Raw genomic sequence first — 20,342 nt, forward strand, 5'->3', positions numbered from 1 at the left:
CCAAGAGAAATCATGAAAGAAGCTAGAGCAAAACAGTACATTATCTACAGAGGACAATGACTCAAATGACTGCAGATTGCTCATCAGAAATCACAAAGTGGGAAGTGCTGGGAAAAAAAAATTCAACCTCATATCCACCAAAAATGCCCTACGAAAAGGAAGACACTGAGAAAACAGGGATATTATACAAAGAAACTATATGCTATTAGGAATAAAAGAAGAGAAAATGTGGTATATATCTGGAAAATGTAATCAATATATGTATCTCTTCGGTTTAAAATGTATTTGAAAGTAGAAGCAAAAATGAAAACATGAATTGATTTAATTTTTTATGAATACAAACATAAGAACAGAACAACTATAACATAAAAATTTGTGGAATGCAGCCAAAGCAGGGAGTACAGGAAGAAAATAAGCAAAAACCAATGAAACTGGAAACAGAAAAACAATAGAGTAAATTGATGAAACCAAGTACTATTTTTTTGACATGGTCAATAAAATAAATTTGTATCAAGACTGACAAAAAGAAAGAAAAATTAAAATGTCCAACATCAGGGGGAAAAAAAGAGGAAATAGCACTATAAAAATGACTGACACTGGGGCTGGGCTTGTGGCTCAGTGGCAGAGCATTTGCCTAGCCTGTGCAAGGACCCGGGCTCAATCCTCAGCATCACATAAAAACAAACAAATAAAATAAAGGTATTGTGTCCAACTACAACCCAAAAATAAATATTAAAAAAAAGACTGACATTAAAAGTACAGCACATGGGGCTGGAGGGCTGGTGGAATACCTGCTCAAGCATGCATGAGGCTCTAGGTGCAATCCCCAGTGCCACACACACAAAACAGTAGAGCACAAGAATACTAAGAACAGCTCTCCTTACACATGTGACAATTCAAGAATGGAGCCTTTAAAAATCTACAAACTACTAAAAGTTATCTAAGATGAACACAAATGACCAGATTAATCCAACAACCATTAAAGAAAGAGAATCATGATTTTAAAAAATCTCAAACCCCACTTTGAGAGAGTTATCTAAGCTCTGCTGGCTCCACTGCAGAATTAAACAAACAAACAAAAATTTAAAAAGGAGTAATATTAATTCTATACATTCACTTCTAGAAAGCAAAAGAGAATACTTCACGCCTCATTATATGAGGCCAGCATTACTCTAATATCAAAACCAGACAAAAATGGTAGAAAAAACAAAGAAAACCACAGACCAATAACACTATAGATCGAAAAATTCTCAACGAAACACAAATCAGCTGGGCTTGGTGCCGCTGAGGCATAAAGATCAAAAGTTAATAAATATTAAATTCAAAACATCTCAAAATAAAATATTAAAATGAGTGGGGAGGTAGCTCAGTGGTAAAGCACCCCTGGGCTCAATTTAAGCACTATCAAAAACCCAAACAAATCCAGAAATATATAAAAAATAATAATACACCAAGATGAAGTTGGGTTGATTTGAGGAATACAAGGATTCTTCAATATTCAAAAATCCATCAGTATCATCCACTACATTAATAGTCTCAAAGGGACAAATCACATGATTGTATCAGCTGATGTAGAAAACTCAATTGACATAATTCAATAATCAAGATTGAAACTCTCGGGCTGGGGATGTGGCTCAAGCGGTAGCGCGCTCGCCTGGCATGTGTGCGGCCCAGGTTCGATCCTCAGCACTACATACCAACAAAGATGTTGTGTCTGCCGAGAACTAAAAAATAAATATTAAAAAAAAAAAAAAGATTGAAACTCTCAATACACTTCAGAGAAACTTCCACAACTTGATAAAGAACATCTACAAAAAAAAAAAAAGTACAACTGACATCACAAGTTCACTTTTGCCAAGGCAGTTAATCAAGAAGAGAGGGACAGACCGCAGAGGGAAGAACAGAAAGGCAGAGGAAGGGAAGAGAAGAGGAAGGGAGGAAAAGAGAGAGGAAGGGAAAGAAGAAGGAACAGGTGCCAATTTTCAGATGACATGATTAGCTACAAAGAAAATCCCCCAAAATCTGCCCCTCCAAAATAGTTCACGAATAAGCACTTACCAAGATCATGAGATATAAGTTAGACAAATAAAACTGAATCATATTTTTATATACTAAAAAATGGAATAATTACAAAAATAATATTTCAATAGCATCAAAATTAAAAAGGAAAACATGCCCAACAAATCCAACAATACATGTACAGGTCTAATATACTAAACAATAAAAAAAGCTTATGAAAGAAATCAAAGAAAATCTAAGATGACACATACTATACTCACAAATTAGAAGACTCCATATAGTAAAAATGCTGGTTCACAAATTCATCTATAAATTCAAATCAATGCCAAACACAATCCCAGAAATTTTTTCTATCAATATAGATAAATTGATCCTAAAATGTATATGAAAAAGTAAAGATATGAGAATAGCTAAACCATTTTGAGGAAGAACAAAGTTGAAGGAATTACACTATCCAAATATCACAATACCCAAATGTACCCAGCCATTAAAATGGCAGAATAACAAACTATGATACATCCATACAACTTGACAATAAAAAGAACAAGTCTAATCTTGAAAAGTTACATTCCATATGATTCCATTTATAAAAATCCTGTACATTCTCAAAAAGATAAAACTGTATTGCGGAACACAGATCAGCAGTTAGAAATAAAGGGAGGGTGCGACCACAAAAGGAGAGCATGAGGACTTCAGAGGTGATGCATCTGTTCTAAATCCTAATTGTGTTTGCAGCATGTGAAAATTCATAAATATACACACACAACAAAGTGCTAAAATAATAGACAACTGCATAATTATAATACAAAATAGTAAATGCCTAGAGATAAAATAGAGGCAAAAGTGTTGCAGAGAAGAAATCCACAATGCACAACTTTGGTAAAAAGTGCAGAAAGGAAAACAGGCTTCAACAGGAAGGGGGACTTCAAAGGAGTATACTTGCTTATGCAGAAACTGGAGAGAGCATGTAGGTGAAAAGCAGGAAGAACAGAACAAGCAAGATGATCTCCGTATTTTATTTCCAGCAATGGATTCCAAGACTATAATAAATAAGAATTTTTTTTTATATTTACTAAGTCACCACACATGAAATGTTTTAAATATATTCTTATATAATTGAAAAAAAAGGTTTATTATAATACCATTCAAGTCACTCAGAATTTTTTCCTATCAATTTTACATTAATTACTGTAGCACAATTAGCTATCTTCAAGGCCTGTTAGTAATGCTGTGTTTCTTGGAAGCCTGGTATGTGGAGCAGATGAAAGCTGAAATGCACAAGCTGAAATGTGGATGGAGGAACACAGTCCCTGCCCTTTTCCCTTATATACCTAGCTCCATAGAGACCTGTAAAAACTTTCTGGTAACTGACTTATTTTCAATTTCTTTATAGTACCTCCAGTGATATTTAATTTATTATTGGATGTCTCATATATTTTCTTTTCCTATTTTTAAAGGATAAAAATAAACCAGTAGCATTCTGGTCATATTAAATTCTGCCATTATGGTGATTTCACTTTGTTTTATTAAGCTTTTGACATTATATAATACATTGTTTAGTTCTCTTAATGACTTTCTATGGAATATAAACTAATAAAACTGTATGTTTTCCTCTTATAGGTGCATGAAAAATCTTAACCTTTTAGTGTGTTTGTATCTTATCAAGTATTTTTTTGGTGACAGAAATTATAGAATTTTGGTCAATCATATTCTTTGAAAGGGATGCGAGACTTGAACATAGTAACAGACAATTACATTATCATCTAATATTCTACAAGCTAATATTATTTTTTGCTTTCCTTGGCCTATTACTAGCTGTGGTACACATTACACATTTATTTCATTTTATAACAGATTACATCTTTTAAATATCTATTTCAGATATTAACCCTGACATTTTAATTCATCCATTTTTATTATTAATTAAATACATTGGGAGCTTGCATGAAGGGCCAAAATACAACTTTTGGGTTTAACTGTCAACCCGAAAATTCCTTACCACACACAGTTCACTGATCTACTTCAGAAATGTGACTTTCATTACAAAATTCTATATTCAAATTACTGTTCTTAAAGTAACTTCTCCAGTTTTTTAAAAAATATTTATTTATTTATGCATCTTTAGTTTTAGGTGGATACATTAGTTTGTTTTTATGTGGTGCTGAGGATAGAACCCAGTGCCTCATACATGCTAGGCGAACACTCTACCACTGAACTACCACCCCAGCCCCAGTTCTCCAGTTTTTACTACCCTTGTTTTACTTTATATCATCAAATCTTAATATTTTAAACCATTTTTTAAGTTTTTTTCAATCATATACATTCAAGGCCATTAAAGTCTATTTTATATAAGTAATAACCTGTTGCAAAATGATTTCAGATTTCCTACAATCTCAAATTTTTACTTGTATCTCCCAAGAGATACAAGTAATGATAGCCATATTTCTCTTAACTATCATGAGTCTATTTTCAAAGTGTACAAAGTAAGGGCTGAAATGGTTCTTGATCTTCCTTTTATTTTTTTTTAATATTTATTTTTTTAGTTGTAGGTGGATAGTAATATCTTTATTTCATTTGTATGTGGTGCTGAGGTTTGAACCCAGTGCCTCACATGAGCACTCTACCACTGAGCCACAACCCCAGCCCCTTGATCTTAAAAAAAAAAAAAAAAAAATTGTAAATTTTGTATTTTAGATGTAAAGGCCATACTAACAATCTTTAGCCCCATTCCCACGTTTTTGAAACACTTTCTAATATTTATGCTGAAATCAGGTTTCCAATGAGGAAAGTCATTCTTATGTCTTTCATTATGGTTTATATTTTGCAGGACTTATAATTCCATGTGATACTCTTATTATCCAAAAGTATACTACCTATGCAGATAACAGAACCATTATTTTTTTTCTTAATAATTTGTGTCATTTTTCTTTCTATTTGATTCTTTCATTAAAGCCTTTATAGATACATATTTAATACCATTTTCTTTCATAGAAGGACTTAATAAAACTTGTTCTTACAGTGATTCCATACTGCATTCAATTTACATTTAATTACATAATTAATTTAAGAATACATGCCAGTTCACAAACTTTCTGCTGAAGTAGAAGTTCTGATGATCATAAGAGTCTATAGTTTTTCTTGACCTTTTCATCATGCAATATTTGCCCATCAGATACACAACAATGTCTGTGTTATACTCAAAGTGTTGTGTGTGGGAATTTAAAAATCAGTTTTACCACTTTTTTCTTATAGCAACCTCTGAATATTTAATAAGACAGTAGTTTTACATACCCAATATTCCATTCTCAATTATAATATATCCGACACTGAAGATCTAAGTTAGAACTGTAAAGCATGATCTCCCAATACATACTAGATCAAATGAAATGAACTTTTCTTCACATTCTCAGGAATTGAAATTAATATCCTATTTATAGTAAATCTGATGTTAAGTGGTGGAAAAAATATATTGCTAAAATATGTGCAATACATAGATCAAAAATATTTTTATGAAAAAGTGATAGTGCATACAAGCTGATAAAGATTTTAATGGCTCTTCAGGCTTTTCAAAATTGAATAAAACTAAAATTGTCTAGTTTATTTTCATAGCTTGCTTTTGTTCAAAAACTTATATTCTAATAGCTTATGTTTTGTCCATTCCTTTTCTTATTATGTATATACTCCAAAGAAAAAAGTATTCTAATATAACATCTAGTACTGCAATATATATAGTTGATAATATTAAAAATATTCAAAGTTTACCCTACATGAAATGTTCTAATTTTTTCATGAAAACATCTGTAATTATTATTATGTAATATCTTGAAAGAACTGAACAACTTTCAAAAACCTAGACTACTATTATATATATATTGTTATCTAAAACAAATTCTACATCAAGAGGCTTATTCTTTCACAAGATTCCACTCATCTGAGTATATGTTTATACTTTATCCAATACAGGATATAGTATTATAGGAAGAGCATCTTTAAATTACCATTGAAAAGACATGATAGAGACCAATTCAATATTTGTAAAAATATCTATTTTTTACATGATGCTTGTTGAATTTCTATCAGATTTAAAGAGGTGTATTTTGATCTTCCTATTTCTTATTAGACTAAAAACAAATGTATAAAATCCCTCTAAACTAGACAATTTATTCAATTTTGAAAAGCCCGAAGAGCCATCAAATCTTTTATCAGGTTGTATGCACTACTGGTGGACTAGTGTCGCTTTGTTTTTCATTAAAATATTTTTTATCTAAGGTATAGCATATTTTTTAATATATTTTTTCCACTGCTTACCATGAGATTTACTATAAATATCAGATGTTCTTTCACAGATTTGGTGATCTTAATATTAAAAACACATCACTGATGCTCTATGCCTTGAGCTGTCAATCTGAATGAAAATGACAACATTAGAAGCATCATCAGTAACAGATTTCTTAAATTAGTTGCCAATACTATCAATTACATATTTTGCTGTTATTTTAGAAATAAGCTTGTCATCAGCACACCATTTGCCACTATCTTCTCTGGCTAGCAAAAAACTCAAAGTGTTCTTTGACAAGGGACATCAATCAGTAGAGCAAAGAAATTTGGGTTCAAAGGTAGATGAAGATATTTATTAAAACTGTGCCCTGGAGGCAAATTATTTAACCTCCTCAGACCTCAATATCATCCTGACAAAGTTGTTGGAAGGATTAAATGTAAGGATGTCCATAAAAACTTAACACACACCTTGGACATACTAAGGGCAAGACTTTAGTAGCTGATGATGATAATGATCATTTCCTAAAAAGAATTTCACCAATCAGTCCCAGCAGCAGTTATGAGATGTCAGAGATGTGTGACACATCTGCTATGTTTTCCTGGATGCCGTCTTTCCTTCTTCACTTTTCTAAGCTCTATGTTCATGGCCTCCTAGTTGAGGCTTTGGTAACATTGCCTCTAAGAGGTTCATTAGGTGGCACTCAGAATACCTGAAACAGAAGCAATCTTCTCCATGTACCCCTTCCACACATGTTGAAGCTTCCAATTGCTCTTACTTGAAATAAATTTGCAGGAAGCTGCCTTTACTCTACACTAAGCCTAGGAGAGAAAAATGGCCAGTGTCTCTGGGGAATAATTAACAAAAGACAGTTTGTTTCATCTTCATGATAAAATACAGCATCCCCACTAAAAGGCAAATTCATCATTCCCCGAAGTTAAATAGAATGACACTTTAAAAGTAATTCCAGCTGATTAAATTTAGGATTCTGAAAAAAATTAATTCATGAATATACTCTGAATCTTTCATTTGATTTTAAAATGTATAAATGTTCATTTAACTTTGAGCCCTTGCCTCTCAGTGTTCTATTCTGAGCTAGTCAAACAAGTGGTAGCAGGCATGCTGGGCTCAATAATACTGCCTCTCATATTTAAATACTCTATTTCACTTGGATTGCAAATTAAAGACAGTCTCCTGAACACTGACACATTTTCAATGATTGATTTTGCAAAACGTGTTGATTTTTCCTACACTGTTTTGCCTCTATGTGTGTCAACTTTGGCCTTCTTGTCTTGCTCCTTTGCAGCATTGCTGTCTCTTTGAAACCATTGTCTGCCTGATATGAAAAATGTACATTAAACCTCATGACTAATTACATAGACAGAAAATTCTGGATCTCGAACAAAAAAAATGCCTATACTCAGAAACCACAACAAAAGCTTCTGACTATGTACAAAATCCTTAGTCAAACCTTTAACTGACTTGGATCAAAAGAAATTCCAGGGCTGGGGATGCAGCTCAGTGGTAAAGCACTTGTCTAGCATGTGCAAGGCCTTGGGTTTGATCACCAGCAAAACACACATACACACACACACACACACACACACACACACACACACACACACACACACCAAGAAATATCAATGATTTCTGTTAAAGTTGTGCTTAAGTCTTTGAAAATCTGATCTTACGTATGATTTCTAATACACATCTATCAATTTATCTAGTGGTAAACACCATCTTTTTTTCCCCACAAAAGTTTACTTTCTATTAGACCTATTCCAATTAAATGCTATCCAGTATAACTGTTTTATTCTAAACATAAAGCTTTTCTTCTTAACACAATGTCCAGTTGTTTTAAAATAGACTTCCCAATGAAGCCTACAATCTATGGATTAAATGCATGGTTTCTTATATTTTAATAATACTTGGAAATTCCTAAGAATTGAGTAGATTCTTTTCCCCCAAACTCTTCCAAATATACAAAATAATGTCTCTAAATCTAAAAATTGTAGTACCTTACATACAGATTACATATTTTAGTATAGAGATCACAAAATTTAGTATAAATAGACCATCTACCTATTGGGAAGGTGATTTTTACTTTTCCTTTAAAGACTAGTTCTACAGTTAATTTACAAATCCTTTTTTTAAAACTGATATGCAAGGTCATATTTAAGACTCTAGACAGATTGCCTACAAAGAACTTACTACAATGCATGTGAATGTGCTCTTACCCAAGGGCAGGATGAGAGGGTTTAAAAAGACAGTAAGCAGAGAGTCATCACAAGAAGTAATAAGCTGAGCACTATGAGAAAGCATACTATGGAAACAAAGAAAAAAGTGATGGGCACTCCTACTTGAGTCTTTAGCATGACCAAATTCCCATAGAGTTTTACCAGTCACACTTTGTTTTCTACAACTAGTCCTAGCAACAGACCTCCGAACTTACAATTGACCAAGTCTAAGTACTCTGGCTGTTGCCTGCTTTTTTGTTAGATCATCTCTTCTCCACCTTTACCTCTACAGCTTACACAGTTACCAAGTGCAGTAAATGCAACACGTGCAACCACACCAGTATTTTGGGAAGCCCAGCAGTGACTACTAGTACACTAATTAACCAGTCCAATGCTGGATATAAAACGTGAGTTGCTTGAAAATGTTTCAAAAAGGGAAGATGAGAGGAGGAGCAAAAGTAGTCAACACTCCTCCTCCTCAGAAATGGCTATAATACCTAAGCAGAGCAGGTTGGATTGAGGTCTGCACATGAGCCAAAGCTTAGAATTTCATTGCCTTTGTTGGCTCATGTCACTTCTTTAATTAATGTCACTTTCTCTGGTTTAATATCAGAGCAAGTGACAAGATTGGTTCTGGATGAATTGTGTTTTCCGAGGACTGTATGGCACACTCTCCTGCAGTCTGACAGAGGGACGTGCCAGTTTTAGTTGGCAGTTGCGATGCACCAGCTTTAGTTTTAGTAGTTTAATTTGTGGCAGTTATATGTTTTGAATACGTTGAAGTATTCACAACGGTCTCATGGAATCTGTTCCATAGATGAAGTTTACACAGTGGAAAAGCAAAAGCAATGGCTATGCAGTGATTAGAAAAAGCTGCTCTTGCCCACAGCTGGTCTTACAGGCATCCCTGTAAATTTAAGAGCATGTAGGTGAAATGATTGAAGTGATCACAGGGAATGGTTCCCTATTTTTATTTTTCATTTTTTGGTGGGGGGGGATTTCTGTAGTGGGTGTGAGACAATCACAAGGAATATGATGTTTAGAACGCAATTTTATGCAAAATCCATTATTCAAGAAGCAAAGTTTATATACATGATAGACATGCAATGAAATAAGTGTAAGAACAGGAAGTTTTACTCCTTTTGCATTAAGTGAGTTCTAACATTTTGGTAAGCTAAGTTTTTGTTGATAGAAAAATTCAGTAGGGTTTCTGCAATGAAGAGAAAGGACTAAACTTTTTCCTTTGGTTTTTTAAAAATCTTTCTGTTTCAGGCTGAAATACTCTAAAGGTTTTTATTTGGAGTGTTCCCTTCATCATCTTCTTTATATACTTCATGAAGCACCATCAGTTCATGGTGAGAAGAGCTGCCACCATGGAGTTCTTCTAAACTTTGCCTGCCCTTTCTAAATTTAGGGTTCTTTACTGCAGCAGGTTGAAGATCTGGCTTTGATTGCACCTGGCTCTGCTGGAGAATAGAAATATTCATCTCCACTGAATACACGCTGCTTAAGTGCTGGAGGCACTTGCAGGAGAGTAACTCTCATTGGAAACTTCATTACAATACTTTCTCTTCCCTACATGAAGTAGTAATTCTCATTCACCAAAGATAGAATTTTGCCTGACACAGCCACAGGAGTTCCTGTTTGACTTTCAAAATTAATCAACCTCTAAGCTGGAGTAAAAATGGCATGTCCTTTAACCTTAAGCACAAAAAGCTCTCAACAGACTGCAGTTTTTACATCCCTGGATGGGAGTTTGGGCCCCTGATACTTAAACTTGATTCACATACTGGGTTTCTGGCATGCTTTTGCCTATACCCATCTGCTAGCCTGGCACAGTGCCCATTCAGAAGGTGTGATGCCAGTTTCAATAGGGCATAGGTGCCAATCAAAGATGGGTTTGGAGGGGCAGCATGCAGAACGCAGCAAAAGTCAGTCCTTCTGCCAGAAGTTCCTCCTGTTATCATATAATGCCAATGAAGGGCCACATGCTTCATTGCTTGGGATCACACTGCATCTGTAGATGTTTCTGGCCTTCAATGGATGTCTTTCTACAGAATCTTTTCCCTCAATTGGAGATGTTAAAGAAAAGACCAGTCCACCTGGCTATCTTTTTAAAAGAAACAGAAGTCTAACAATTATCATGCAATAATTGCTCTGTTATTTGTCTTTTCTCCTAAAATGCTCTTCCACATAGAAGACAGTATTCAGGAAAAACACAGTCCATGTAATGGAGCTGTAAGGGACAAACATTCTGAAGAAGTACTAATTGCAAAGCCAAGGATCTAAACAGTATAAAATCCATAAACACCTTTGTATCATTAAGCGAGGACAGAAAATTTTCATTATTCAAATAGCTAACTTCTAGTGAGTTCTCTCATTTATAGCTTTAAAGTTTCTTAATCTTATTTATTTTATAAACAGATATTCCTGTGTCTTAAAAGGAGGAACATACCTCATACTATTTATTCCTTTTCTTCCTTATCTAAAGAAACAAAACCTAAAACACTTTAGAAGCAGAAGTCTATCCATATTTCATAAGGAACCCAGAAGCTCTCAAAAGCTGAGAATTCTTTTATTGTGTGGCAATAGAGGTGAGCGCATTTCATGAAGAAGAAATGTCCCCATAGCAATAAGTTTCAAATTAAAAAACCTTGAACACTGTAAACAGTTACAAGATAGTAACAGGTGCAGTGGAAGAGACATAACATATAAATGCACAGAAGAAAGAAGTAGTTTATAAACCTTCCCTTGAGGCAAGAGTTTGACAGTAAAAATGTTGAAAATGAAGAAACATAATGTGAAATATGTTAAAAATGAGGTCAGACAATTTTTAAAAATGAAAAACAGAAGCAAAGGCCAAGCTTTTTAAGAACTTTCTCTTTTTAACAAAAAGGACCCAAACTTTCTTAGCTACTTAGTTTCTTGACTTACAGGTAAAAGAGCAATGCTCTTTTAAAACTCCAAATTAACAGCCAATGGAGAATACATACAAAATTACAACACACCTTTTAGGGACTTTAATTTCTTGTCTATACATCCAACAAGTATATTAAATTCACAAAAATCCCAAATTATTCATATTTTGAGTTAATATCACTGATCATCTATACTTTCATCTGAGAACTACTTATACTATAGCTTCCTATAGAAATTATCTTTATTTTCAGTTACTCTTTTTCCCACATAACACTGCTTGTCTCTAAGCCTTCTATATAAAACACTGCCAAAATAAAATTTAATACTAAGATGTGTAATAAAGCAGTCTGTGTTACAATAACTCTCCCTTGTTACTAGCATTACATTAGGCTCTTCTGAACATTATTCTGTATACCTTAAAAAATCAATCTACTACTCTGGAAGTTAAGGCAACAGGATCCCAAGTTTGAGGCCGGACTGGGCAATTTAGACTATGTGTCCAAATAAATAAAAATGTCTGTGGATATATCTCAGGGGCAGAGCACGCCTGGGTTTAATCCCCAGTCAGTACTACTTTAAAAAAAAAAAATCAATCCATCACAGCCAATTTTTCTATTTATTTAGTAAGAAAACTTCTGGGGCTGGGTTTGTGGCTCAGTGGTAGAGCATTTACCTAGCATGTATAAGGCACTGGTTTTGATTCTCAGTATCGCATATAAATAAATGAATAAAAGTCTATTAACTAAAAACATTTTTAAAAATTTCCTTACCAGTAAAATAAGTTAATTTTTTATAATTTCTAAAAATCCCCCCGCAAAAAAAAAAAAAAAAAAAAAAAAAAAAAAGTTTCTTTCTGTTTCTAAAAAGCAAAATTAGGCTATTCTGACAACATGACTCCCAAAATGTCTGACAGTCCCTGGGATAAAATCTAAACACTCATCCACAAAGAAATAATCCAATTGTTAAGACTTCTCATAGTTTCATTTATAATAATGTGTTCTTCTTTACACAAGAGAATGCTATTGATGTACTGTCAATAAAGCATATGCACATTCTTTCGGATGATGTCATGATAGTTCCCTTGCCTTGACCTTCCTTGTGAATTAGGGTACTCATCTGTCAAAACTGCACACTGGATTAAGGGTAACATCTCTAATTGTGGAAGAGATCAAAGGTAACTGGCTTGTGTGGATTAAATACCCTAATCTCAGTCTCAATCCTTCAAGCAAATAATTGTTGGACTCTACCCTGTGCATGACACTCCAAAGAGGGTAAATGGTCACCAATAAGCCCAACTTCAAAAATTTAAAACTTCCATAGGTAAATCATCTCTACTTTTACTCATAGGACAATCCTGCAAAGAAATTTGGAGGAAGTTTATCCTGTAGTTCTGTTTTTCTAGATTTTAAATAATTTCTGAAATTTATCTTTCTTATCTGAAGCAGAAGAGGTACAGTTTAAACGAGAATTTTTCATCCTTCCTTACGCCTCTATAGTAAATGTTAGAGGCGAAACAGATATATAGGTTGGTGAGCAAAATCTCCTGAAGATTTCTGTGGACATTTCTATGTTCTTAGCTTTATCACATAGGCAACTCTTCTAAAATCCATAACAGGATAAACAGAAAATCCTTCTAATGAAGGTCTTTGTCACTATCCTAATCCACTCTGGCATGAGATATTTAAAATGGGAAATTCTAAACAAATAAGTAAATTACATTTATTAAGTGCTTACAAAATTCCAAGTTCTTTAAACACCTTATCTCATTTAATCCTCATAATTATTACTAACTAAATTACACAAAACAGAAATAAAGACTTCAAAAGATTGAGAAAGTGAAAGTCACTCTGATTTTAAGTGGCATAGTCAATTCAGGATCGGACTCAAATTTGCCTAACACCAAAAAAAAAACCTGCTCCTATTATGCAGTTCTCCCTTGGGTTACTTGATTCTATCTTATACCTAGCATTAAAAGAACAACTCAGACCTTCAATTCTGTTTCCCTGGAGTTTTAGAAACTTTTTCAATCATTTGATACTAAAATGACAGCAAGTTTCCCTATACCCTAGACCAGATTCCTTTCTTCCTGCCCCCACACCTTTCAGAAACAAAGAAAGAACCTTGACTTTGTTCTTGTATTCAGACTTTCCTTTTCCCTCTTAAAACTATTTCTATTAATGCTACAGGCACATCATTTCTCTGAGTCAAGAATAAACACCAAACTTCTCTGCCCCTTCCCCTTTCCTGTAAGTCGCTGATTACTGAGAGGCCTGGGCTATTGATCTCAAAGCTAGAGGACAGTTGCACATGCACAATGAGTTAGACATAGTGGCTAGTTTCTTCTCAGCCTTAGGCAACAAATGCTGATAAAGTGTCTGCCAAAGCAGTGTATCTGGAAAGAATATCTGAAAAGAAAATAGCTGGATACAAAGTTATTAAGGAAAACCTGAAAATGACTGCTTCTTAATTTATATATAGGAAGTGATGTGAACCACAGTGAACTGCAAAAAGCAATGTAATTTCTTACATAGTTTCAAAAATAATAAAAAACTAAGTCTAATGAAGTTAAATGGATTCTATGATTCTTTGGTACCACTTTTGGTAACAATGACAATATTTGGAACACGCAGCTATATTATACATTCTGAAGCATAGAGCCTTTTTCTCAAAATAGTTAAACATTTCTTTAAAGGCTTTCCCCAATGGGGTATACTTTCTAATCTTCCTCGGATCCAGGTTCTAAAATTCAGATATTAGAGAGTACTATATAACATTGAACTTTGAAATCTGTTTAAAATAAGTATTATTTTGGTAATGAGAAAGAATTAAAAAAATATGACACGTACTTTGACTGCAAAAAAGAAGACTTCTGTATTTGAATAGTAAAAATGAATCTTATGTCTAAGGAAAGACATTCCCTTTTCACAACTTCACAACAGGAATCAAACAAGTAGCACATATAAACATGTACACATATGTGTACAGACATAATAATCTTAACCATGCACTTGAACTTAAATACATATAATACAAATTAATACATATTAATAAATAATATTTACATTTTAAAAAGCAAAAAGGCATAAGATCTTTACAGTCAATGCTTTTCTTTGGAACTACTCAAGAAATTCAAATGTTAGAAAAATGTTAAAAGTATAAGTGATAAGCTGTGGGAAGCAAGACCATAGCTCAATCACATCAGAAATAATCTACTTAAACCGAGCATGGTGGCGCACGCCTGTAATCCCAGCAGTTTGGGAGGCTGAGGCAGGAGGATAGTGAGTTCAAAGTCAGCTTCAGCAACACCGAGGCACTGAGCAATTCAAGGAGAACCTGTCTCTAAATAAAACAAAACAGAGCTGGGGATATGGCTCAGTGGTTGAGTGCCCCTGAGTTTAATTCCCAGTACAAAAAAAAAAAAAAGAAATAATCTACTTGACTTCATATTTCTGACTTTGAATCAAGACAGTATACTAGAGATCTTCACTCTTTGCTACAAGAGAATTAACTAATTTGAAGTCTCAAACAACACTTATTCTACAGGGACTTCTACTCTATCTGTACTTTATATGCACTATCTCATATGATACCCCACAGGTGAAACTGGGGCCTTGAGACTAGATGCTCTCTGGATTTTAAAGACTTTCACAAAAAAAAATAAAATATTTCATTATTTTTATAGTAACAAAGAAATGATATTGGGGGTATATTAAACACCTAATAATGCATTTTATTACAACAAATTTCACCTGTTTAACACTCTTTTAATGTGTTTCCTAGAAATTATTAAATTACATATGTGGCTCACATTACATTTCTGTTGAACAGTGCTGTCTGTGTCACTCAACATCGTAGCATTTTTCAAGCAGGTTGAAATCCTTTAAATGGGGAAACTGCACTTAACCCAGGCAATTTTTCTGGGCTGATCTTGTCTTTCTAATAAAATTAAAATTATAACAAGCAGTTGTTTATTAACTGAATTTCATTCATTTATTCAAAACTACAATCATAACATTATCAGAAAAGGTTCTCCATTTCTCATAATCCATGCAACAGGTTTGTTTGGAAATATTTTGAGGAGGAACCCACAGAAATAGTTGTGAGTCACTTTTAGTAGAATTTATCCTTGTGGTTTATTTGTTATTGTCTTAGTGCTTGGGATGGAACCCCAGAGCCTTTCACATGCCAAGCAACATTATACCAAAAGCTACACCACTCCCAGCTTCAGGGTATTTAAAAAAAAAAAAAAAAAAATCACTTATTCATCAAATCAAATCTTGCAAGGGAGATCTTCCTCATTCCACCATAGACTTAAGAAAGATTTTAATGGTCTAAATTTTAAGTATGTAAATGCACTGTAGGGGTATAACCAACCAGGGTTCCCCACCTGCACCACAGTACAACAAAAAGAAAAAACAATTTGAGTGTCTGTTTTCTCAATTATCCAAAGGATGGAACATAACCAGTATCGCTCTACACACTCAAGAGAGAAGTTAATCCATTCCATGCATAGATGCTGGGTTATTAAACCTTAATTCTCCAGTAGAGAACAGGTAAGAATTTATTAGACCTCTGTATTTACCTAAATATTAACAATCAAGATTCACAAAAAGAAAGCGTTTATATTTTACAGTTGTTGTTTTTGAGCTGTAAGAAGTATGTTTCCAGGAAATCAAGCTTTCAAAAACACAAAAAAAAAAAGTACTCACATTTTGTCTGGCAGATTGTATAATTATGCTCTGAAAAGATTTCTAAGAGTCATTTAGGAAAACATGGACAACAGGGAGTGTGTTAGTCATGTCTTGAACCTAAAGTTAACATACTAGACATTAACAATCTTTAAATTACTTCATAAAGCACATCTATGAATTCTACATTATATGAGTTTCAATTTTTAAAAATATCATTATCACAGTAACAATCACACAGATAAAAATATTTGGTAATTTACAGTCAAACTTTACCTAAATATATCAATCCAAATCCTCCAGAGCCAATCATCTTGCCCAGCACCCATTGTTTTCCTTCGACATCATCCAGAACTTTGCCTTCTGGAAGTGGAACAGGAAGTTTGTATTTCCCATTTCTTCTTGGTGGCATCACTCCTATTGGCATAAGGGGCGAGATAAATGGTTTAAAAAAAAAAAATGACAAGTTAAAACACATTGCCCAAAATGTCTTCTCTGAAGAATTTTTCCAGTGTCCCATAAATTAGGATTCAGCAGTTAATTCAGTTTGGGGAAACCCACCCACTACAGTCAAGTTAGAAATTCACATATATTACAAACTTGAAATCTAACAGGTTATTAAAAGCCAAAAAACAACCAATCTATTGAATTTCATTTTAATTAATATTTCAAATATTCCTTTAGGGGTTCTACAGTAACATTACTGAATAGACCTTAAGAAGCAAAGGGTTAACAATCTTCAACAAGGAAGAGAAAATAAATTTCATATACAAGCAAATACTCCCTTAAGAATGCCATGTGAAAGGTCTTCAGTCACTAGGAAAGAATTCAGCTTCCAATTAGAAAGACATGGCAATGCACCACCAAGCAAGTCATTTAAAGGAGCAGGTATTCAGTAAATATTTGTTAAATAAACAAGGAATTTTCATAGATATATGATTTAGCAGATTAGGCTCCTGGGTAATTTCAGGGCTGGCAAGCTCCTCTTTCTCAAAGTAAAAAACAGCCCTATGTTAAGTGCCCTAGCCTGGTATTCCCAGCAACTCCAGAGGCTGAAGCAGGAGGATCACAAATTCCAGCCCAGTCCAGGCAACTCAGCAAAACCCTGTCTCAAAAATAGGAAGACTGGGGATATGTAGCTCCATAATAGCGAGCTCCTGGGCCAAATCCCAGGTATTTCTTACAAATACAAAAAGGGTATAGAGTACAACTATATTCTGTCCTGTCAACAAGAACTACAATATGAGCCATATGACTTTCATCAATTAATTGTAATTGTACCCAGGTTAGAATATTCCACAGTGGAAGATTTTGAGTTGAAAGACAACTTTAGAGGGAAAATATATATATATACCAGAACACCTGAAACTAATTTAAACGCGGGAGTAACCACGATCTAAATAATTTTTAAACTAAGAACTTTAGATAGAAAAGTTATGTATAAATCCAGCACATATAAATGTGAAGGTTTTTTTCCCCTATTCCTTCTTATCTTCCATAGGAGAAAGGATCTGCTCCTTTTAACAGGTTTTTTCCCTCCCTCACTTGTTGAATCCAGGGCCTGGTCAATGACTCATCACTATCAACGTAATGAAGGGATAATGAAGGAACACAGCATGGTTCCTTAACAATGTCCTTAACCTGTCCTCCTGGCAGACACACAAGGGAAGCCAGAAATTTGGTCAACCATCACTAGGATACTGTATCATAAAGTAGGGAAAGTTTTATGGGGGCGGGGGGGGTGTCTCCTTCACCAGCACATCATGCATACTGATGCTCAGGAGGAATTTACCAGTTTAAAACTTTGAAGTCTTAGAAAAACAACTATTATTGAGTATGGCAAAAATTACAATTAAGTAGACAAACGCGGTTTCATGAAAGGCGAATGTCATCAGGGCTTGAGACACAGAGTCTGGGTTGGGGGGTGTGGTAGGGGGGGCCTCTTTTAAGGCCAGGCCCTGACACGGGTGTCCCTTCTGCTTTCTGGGTTACTTCCCTGGGTTTGATGAAGAGCTAACACGAGTTTCCGGGCACAGACCGGTACCCGCGGACTTCATCATCAGCCAGGGCCGGGCTCAGGGCCTGGGAGGCCAAGGCCCTCGGAGCGGGCGCTGGGTCAACGCGGCCCACGGCCCCGCGCGCCCCCTCCCCAGAGGTCGCCAGGCCCTGCGCGGGGGCCGCCGGCGTCTGCACTCCAACTTCCCGCCTCCTGGCGCACCGGCCAAAGAAGAAACAACTCCTCACTCCCCGCCGAAACTCCGCCCGGCTTTCGGCGCACGCTAAAGCCGCGAAGGGGATGCCGGGTGCTCCCGGAGTTGGGAAAGTCAGGAACCCACCAGCGACGCCCCCACCCCAGGCCCGCCCAGGGACGCGCCCCCGTCCCAGGCCCACCCCCGAGAGCAGGAGACTGACCCGGCCTCAGAGTCCGCCGCCCGCCACGCGCTGCCTGCCGCCTGTGCTCGCGGCCGGGCGGGGCGCGGCCTCCAGTTCCACGCGCAGGCGGCCCGCCAAGGGGCCGGGCTGACTCCTCTGCGCCCGGCGCCGCCCCGAGCACCCAGCCGCTAACAGGCCGCAGCCTGTACACGCCCGGAGGGGAGAAGAGCTGGTGGCAGCGTAAATCAGAAATGGGACAGAATTATTTTATCCGCCCTAGCCTTCCCCAACTGGCGGAAGAGCCTTCAGTTCAGGGCGGGGTGAACTGGCGCGAAGTGCACTTTGCAGGACAAGGGTTGGGTCTCCTGTACCGCGTCTGTACCTTCCAGGTCAAGCAACAGGTCCTTTCCAAGCCCTCGCCAGCAGCTCGCCACACAGCCCAAGCCTCTGGAACAGGAGGGGTGGCTTGAGAGCCTTTAAATCCTCAAAGGCAGCTTGGCTCAGGGCGTGGTCCTGTCCTTCGCTAGTTGGATAATCTTAAAATTTTTGAAACTACTCAACTCCAGCTATTTCATCTGTGAAGTGGACAAAACCGCACTTGCTGGGTTATAAGATTATTGAGATAAAGATATCTTGACCGTTGAGAAATATATTGAATTTTTTTTTAACCCTGAAGGACCCATAATGAGCTTAAAGTATTTTAGAATACACCAAATGCTCAGAAAACATTAAACAATACATTAACACTCTGCATAGGAAAAGTCAGTAAGCATTTAGAATGTAAATACTGAAAGTAAAATTGGAGCCCTTTAATTCCATCGAATCAGGAATTGAAACTTCCTACATTAATCAAACTTTTCATTTTTGAAAATGAAAGCGTAAGACATTAAAATATGTGTATATATGTCACAGAGATGAAAGCATTTTTAAAGAGACTTAGTCTATAGAACAATTTTGCCCTGAGAGTCATTATACACTAATCCATCAATGCCCATTCTTATTTTCATAAGATATATGTAAAAGGACTGGTTGCTTATCCTAATATCCATGTGCAGTACTTACCTACCCACCCCCATTCTAAATATGCTCAGATTTCTACCAGTTCCCCAGGTTACTCTCTTTGGGAAGATACAGATCCAGCACTAGCCAGAGCAGATTACTCAAAACTCTTCTCTTTTCAAGCCTATATCCAGTGTGAATAAAGCGGGTTAACCTTCAAAATATATCCAGAATCCACCACTCAATCACTCCTACTGTCATGATCCTGGTCCAAGTCACATTCTGTTGTCTGGAAATCTAGAATACTCTAGTAAATGCTGTCCTGTTTTCCCTCTACTCCCTCAGTCTATTCACAACAAACAGCCCATTTATCCTTTTAGAAGCCTATTTTAAATAACATCTGTACTTGAAACACTTCAGTATCATTCTAAGTTACTCAGTGCAAACTAATCCTTACCATGATCTAAAACAGCATTTCTCAACCCAGGCACTCCTGGTGTTCAGGCCAGAAAATTCCTTATTGTGGAGAAAGGATAGGAAGAGGGCAGAGATGTAGGCTGTCCTATACATGGCAGGATTTTCAACAACATCCCCTAGATCTCCCCCCGACACTTTCCACACATGTTTGACACCCCCAAATGTCCCCAAATATTACCAATTTTGCCAATTTTTCCCTACTTGAGAACTTAACCTGAATAATCTAGCTGTTCTGCATCTCTCCAGTCTCTTTTTATTCTCTCCAACCACCATTGCTTTCCTGCTCTTCTCAGGTGCTTTGCATTTTCCATCCTCCTGGACCACTCTTCAATCTGGTATCTGCATGGCCTACTG

At 35.9% G+C, this 20,342-nt stretch overlaps 1 protein-coding gene across 6 annotated transcripts in view; it reads right to left on the reverse strand.

The window, feature by feature from the left end:
• Vrk2 (VRK serine/threonine kinase 2) overlaps nucleotides 1-18,989 on the reverse strand; it is a 195,560-nt gene extending 176,571 nt beyond the window's left edge. For 2 of the 6 annotated variants that reach the window (XM_078029151.1, XM_078029152.1), the window contains exons 1-2: nucleotides 18,552-18,830; nucleotides 16,416-16,556 (exon numbers count right to left, since the gene is read on the reverse strand). In XM_078029151.1, the coding sequence (XP_077885277.1) occupies nucleotides 16,416-16,551 (136 nt within the window). In that variant the 5' untranslated portion in view covers nucleotides 16,552-16,556; nucleotides 18,552-18,830. Of the gene's footprint in view, nucleotides 1-16,415; nucleotides 16,557-18,357; nucleotides 18,455-18,551; nucleotides 18,835-18,894 lie in introns of those variants that run through there. The other 4 variants (XM_078029150.1, XM_013357222.4, XM_078029149.1 and 1 more) reach the window with 4 other exon arrangements.
• Nucleotides 18,990-20,342: the final 1,353 nt, after the last annotated feature.

Source organism: Ictidomys tridecemlineatus, chromosome 12 (assembly GCF_052094955.1).
Source record: "Ictidomys tridecemlineatus isolate mIctTri1 chromosome 12, mIctTri1.hap1, whole genome shotgun sequence".
Lineage (NCBI taxonomy): Eukaryota > Metazoa > Chordata > Mammalia > Rodentia > Sciuridae > Ictidomys > Ictidomys tridecemlineatus.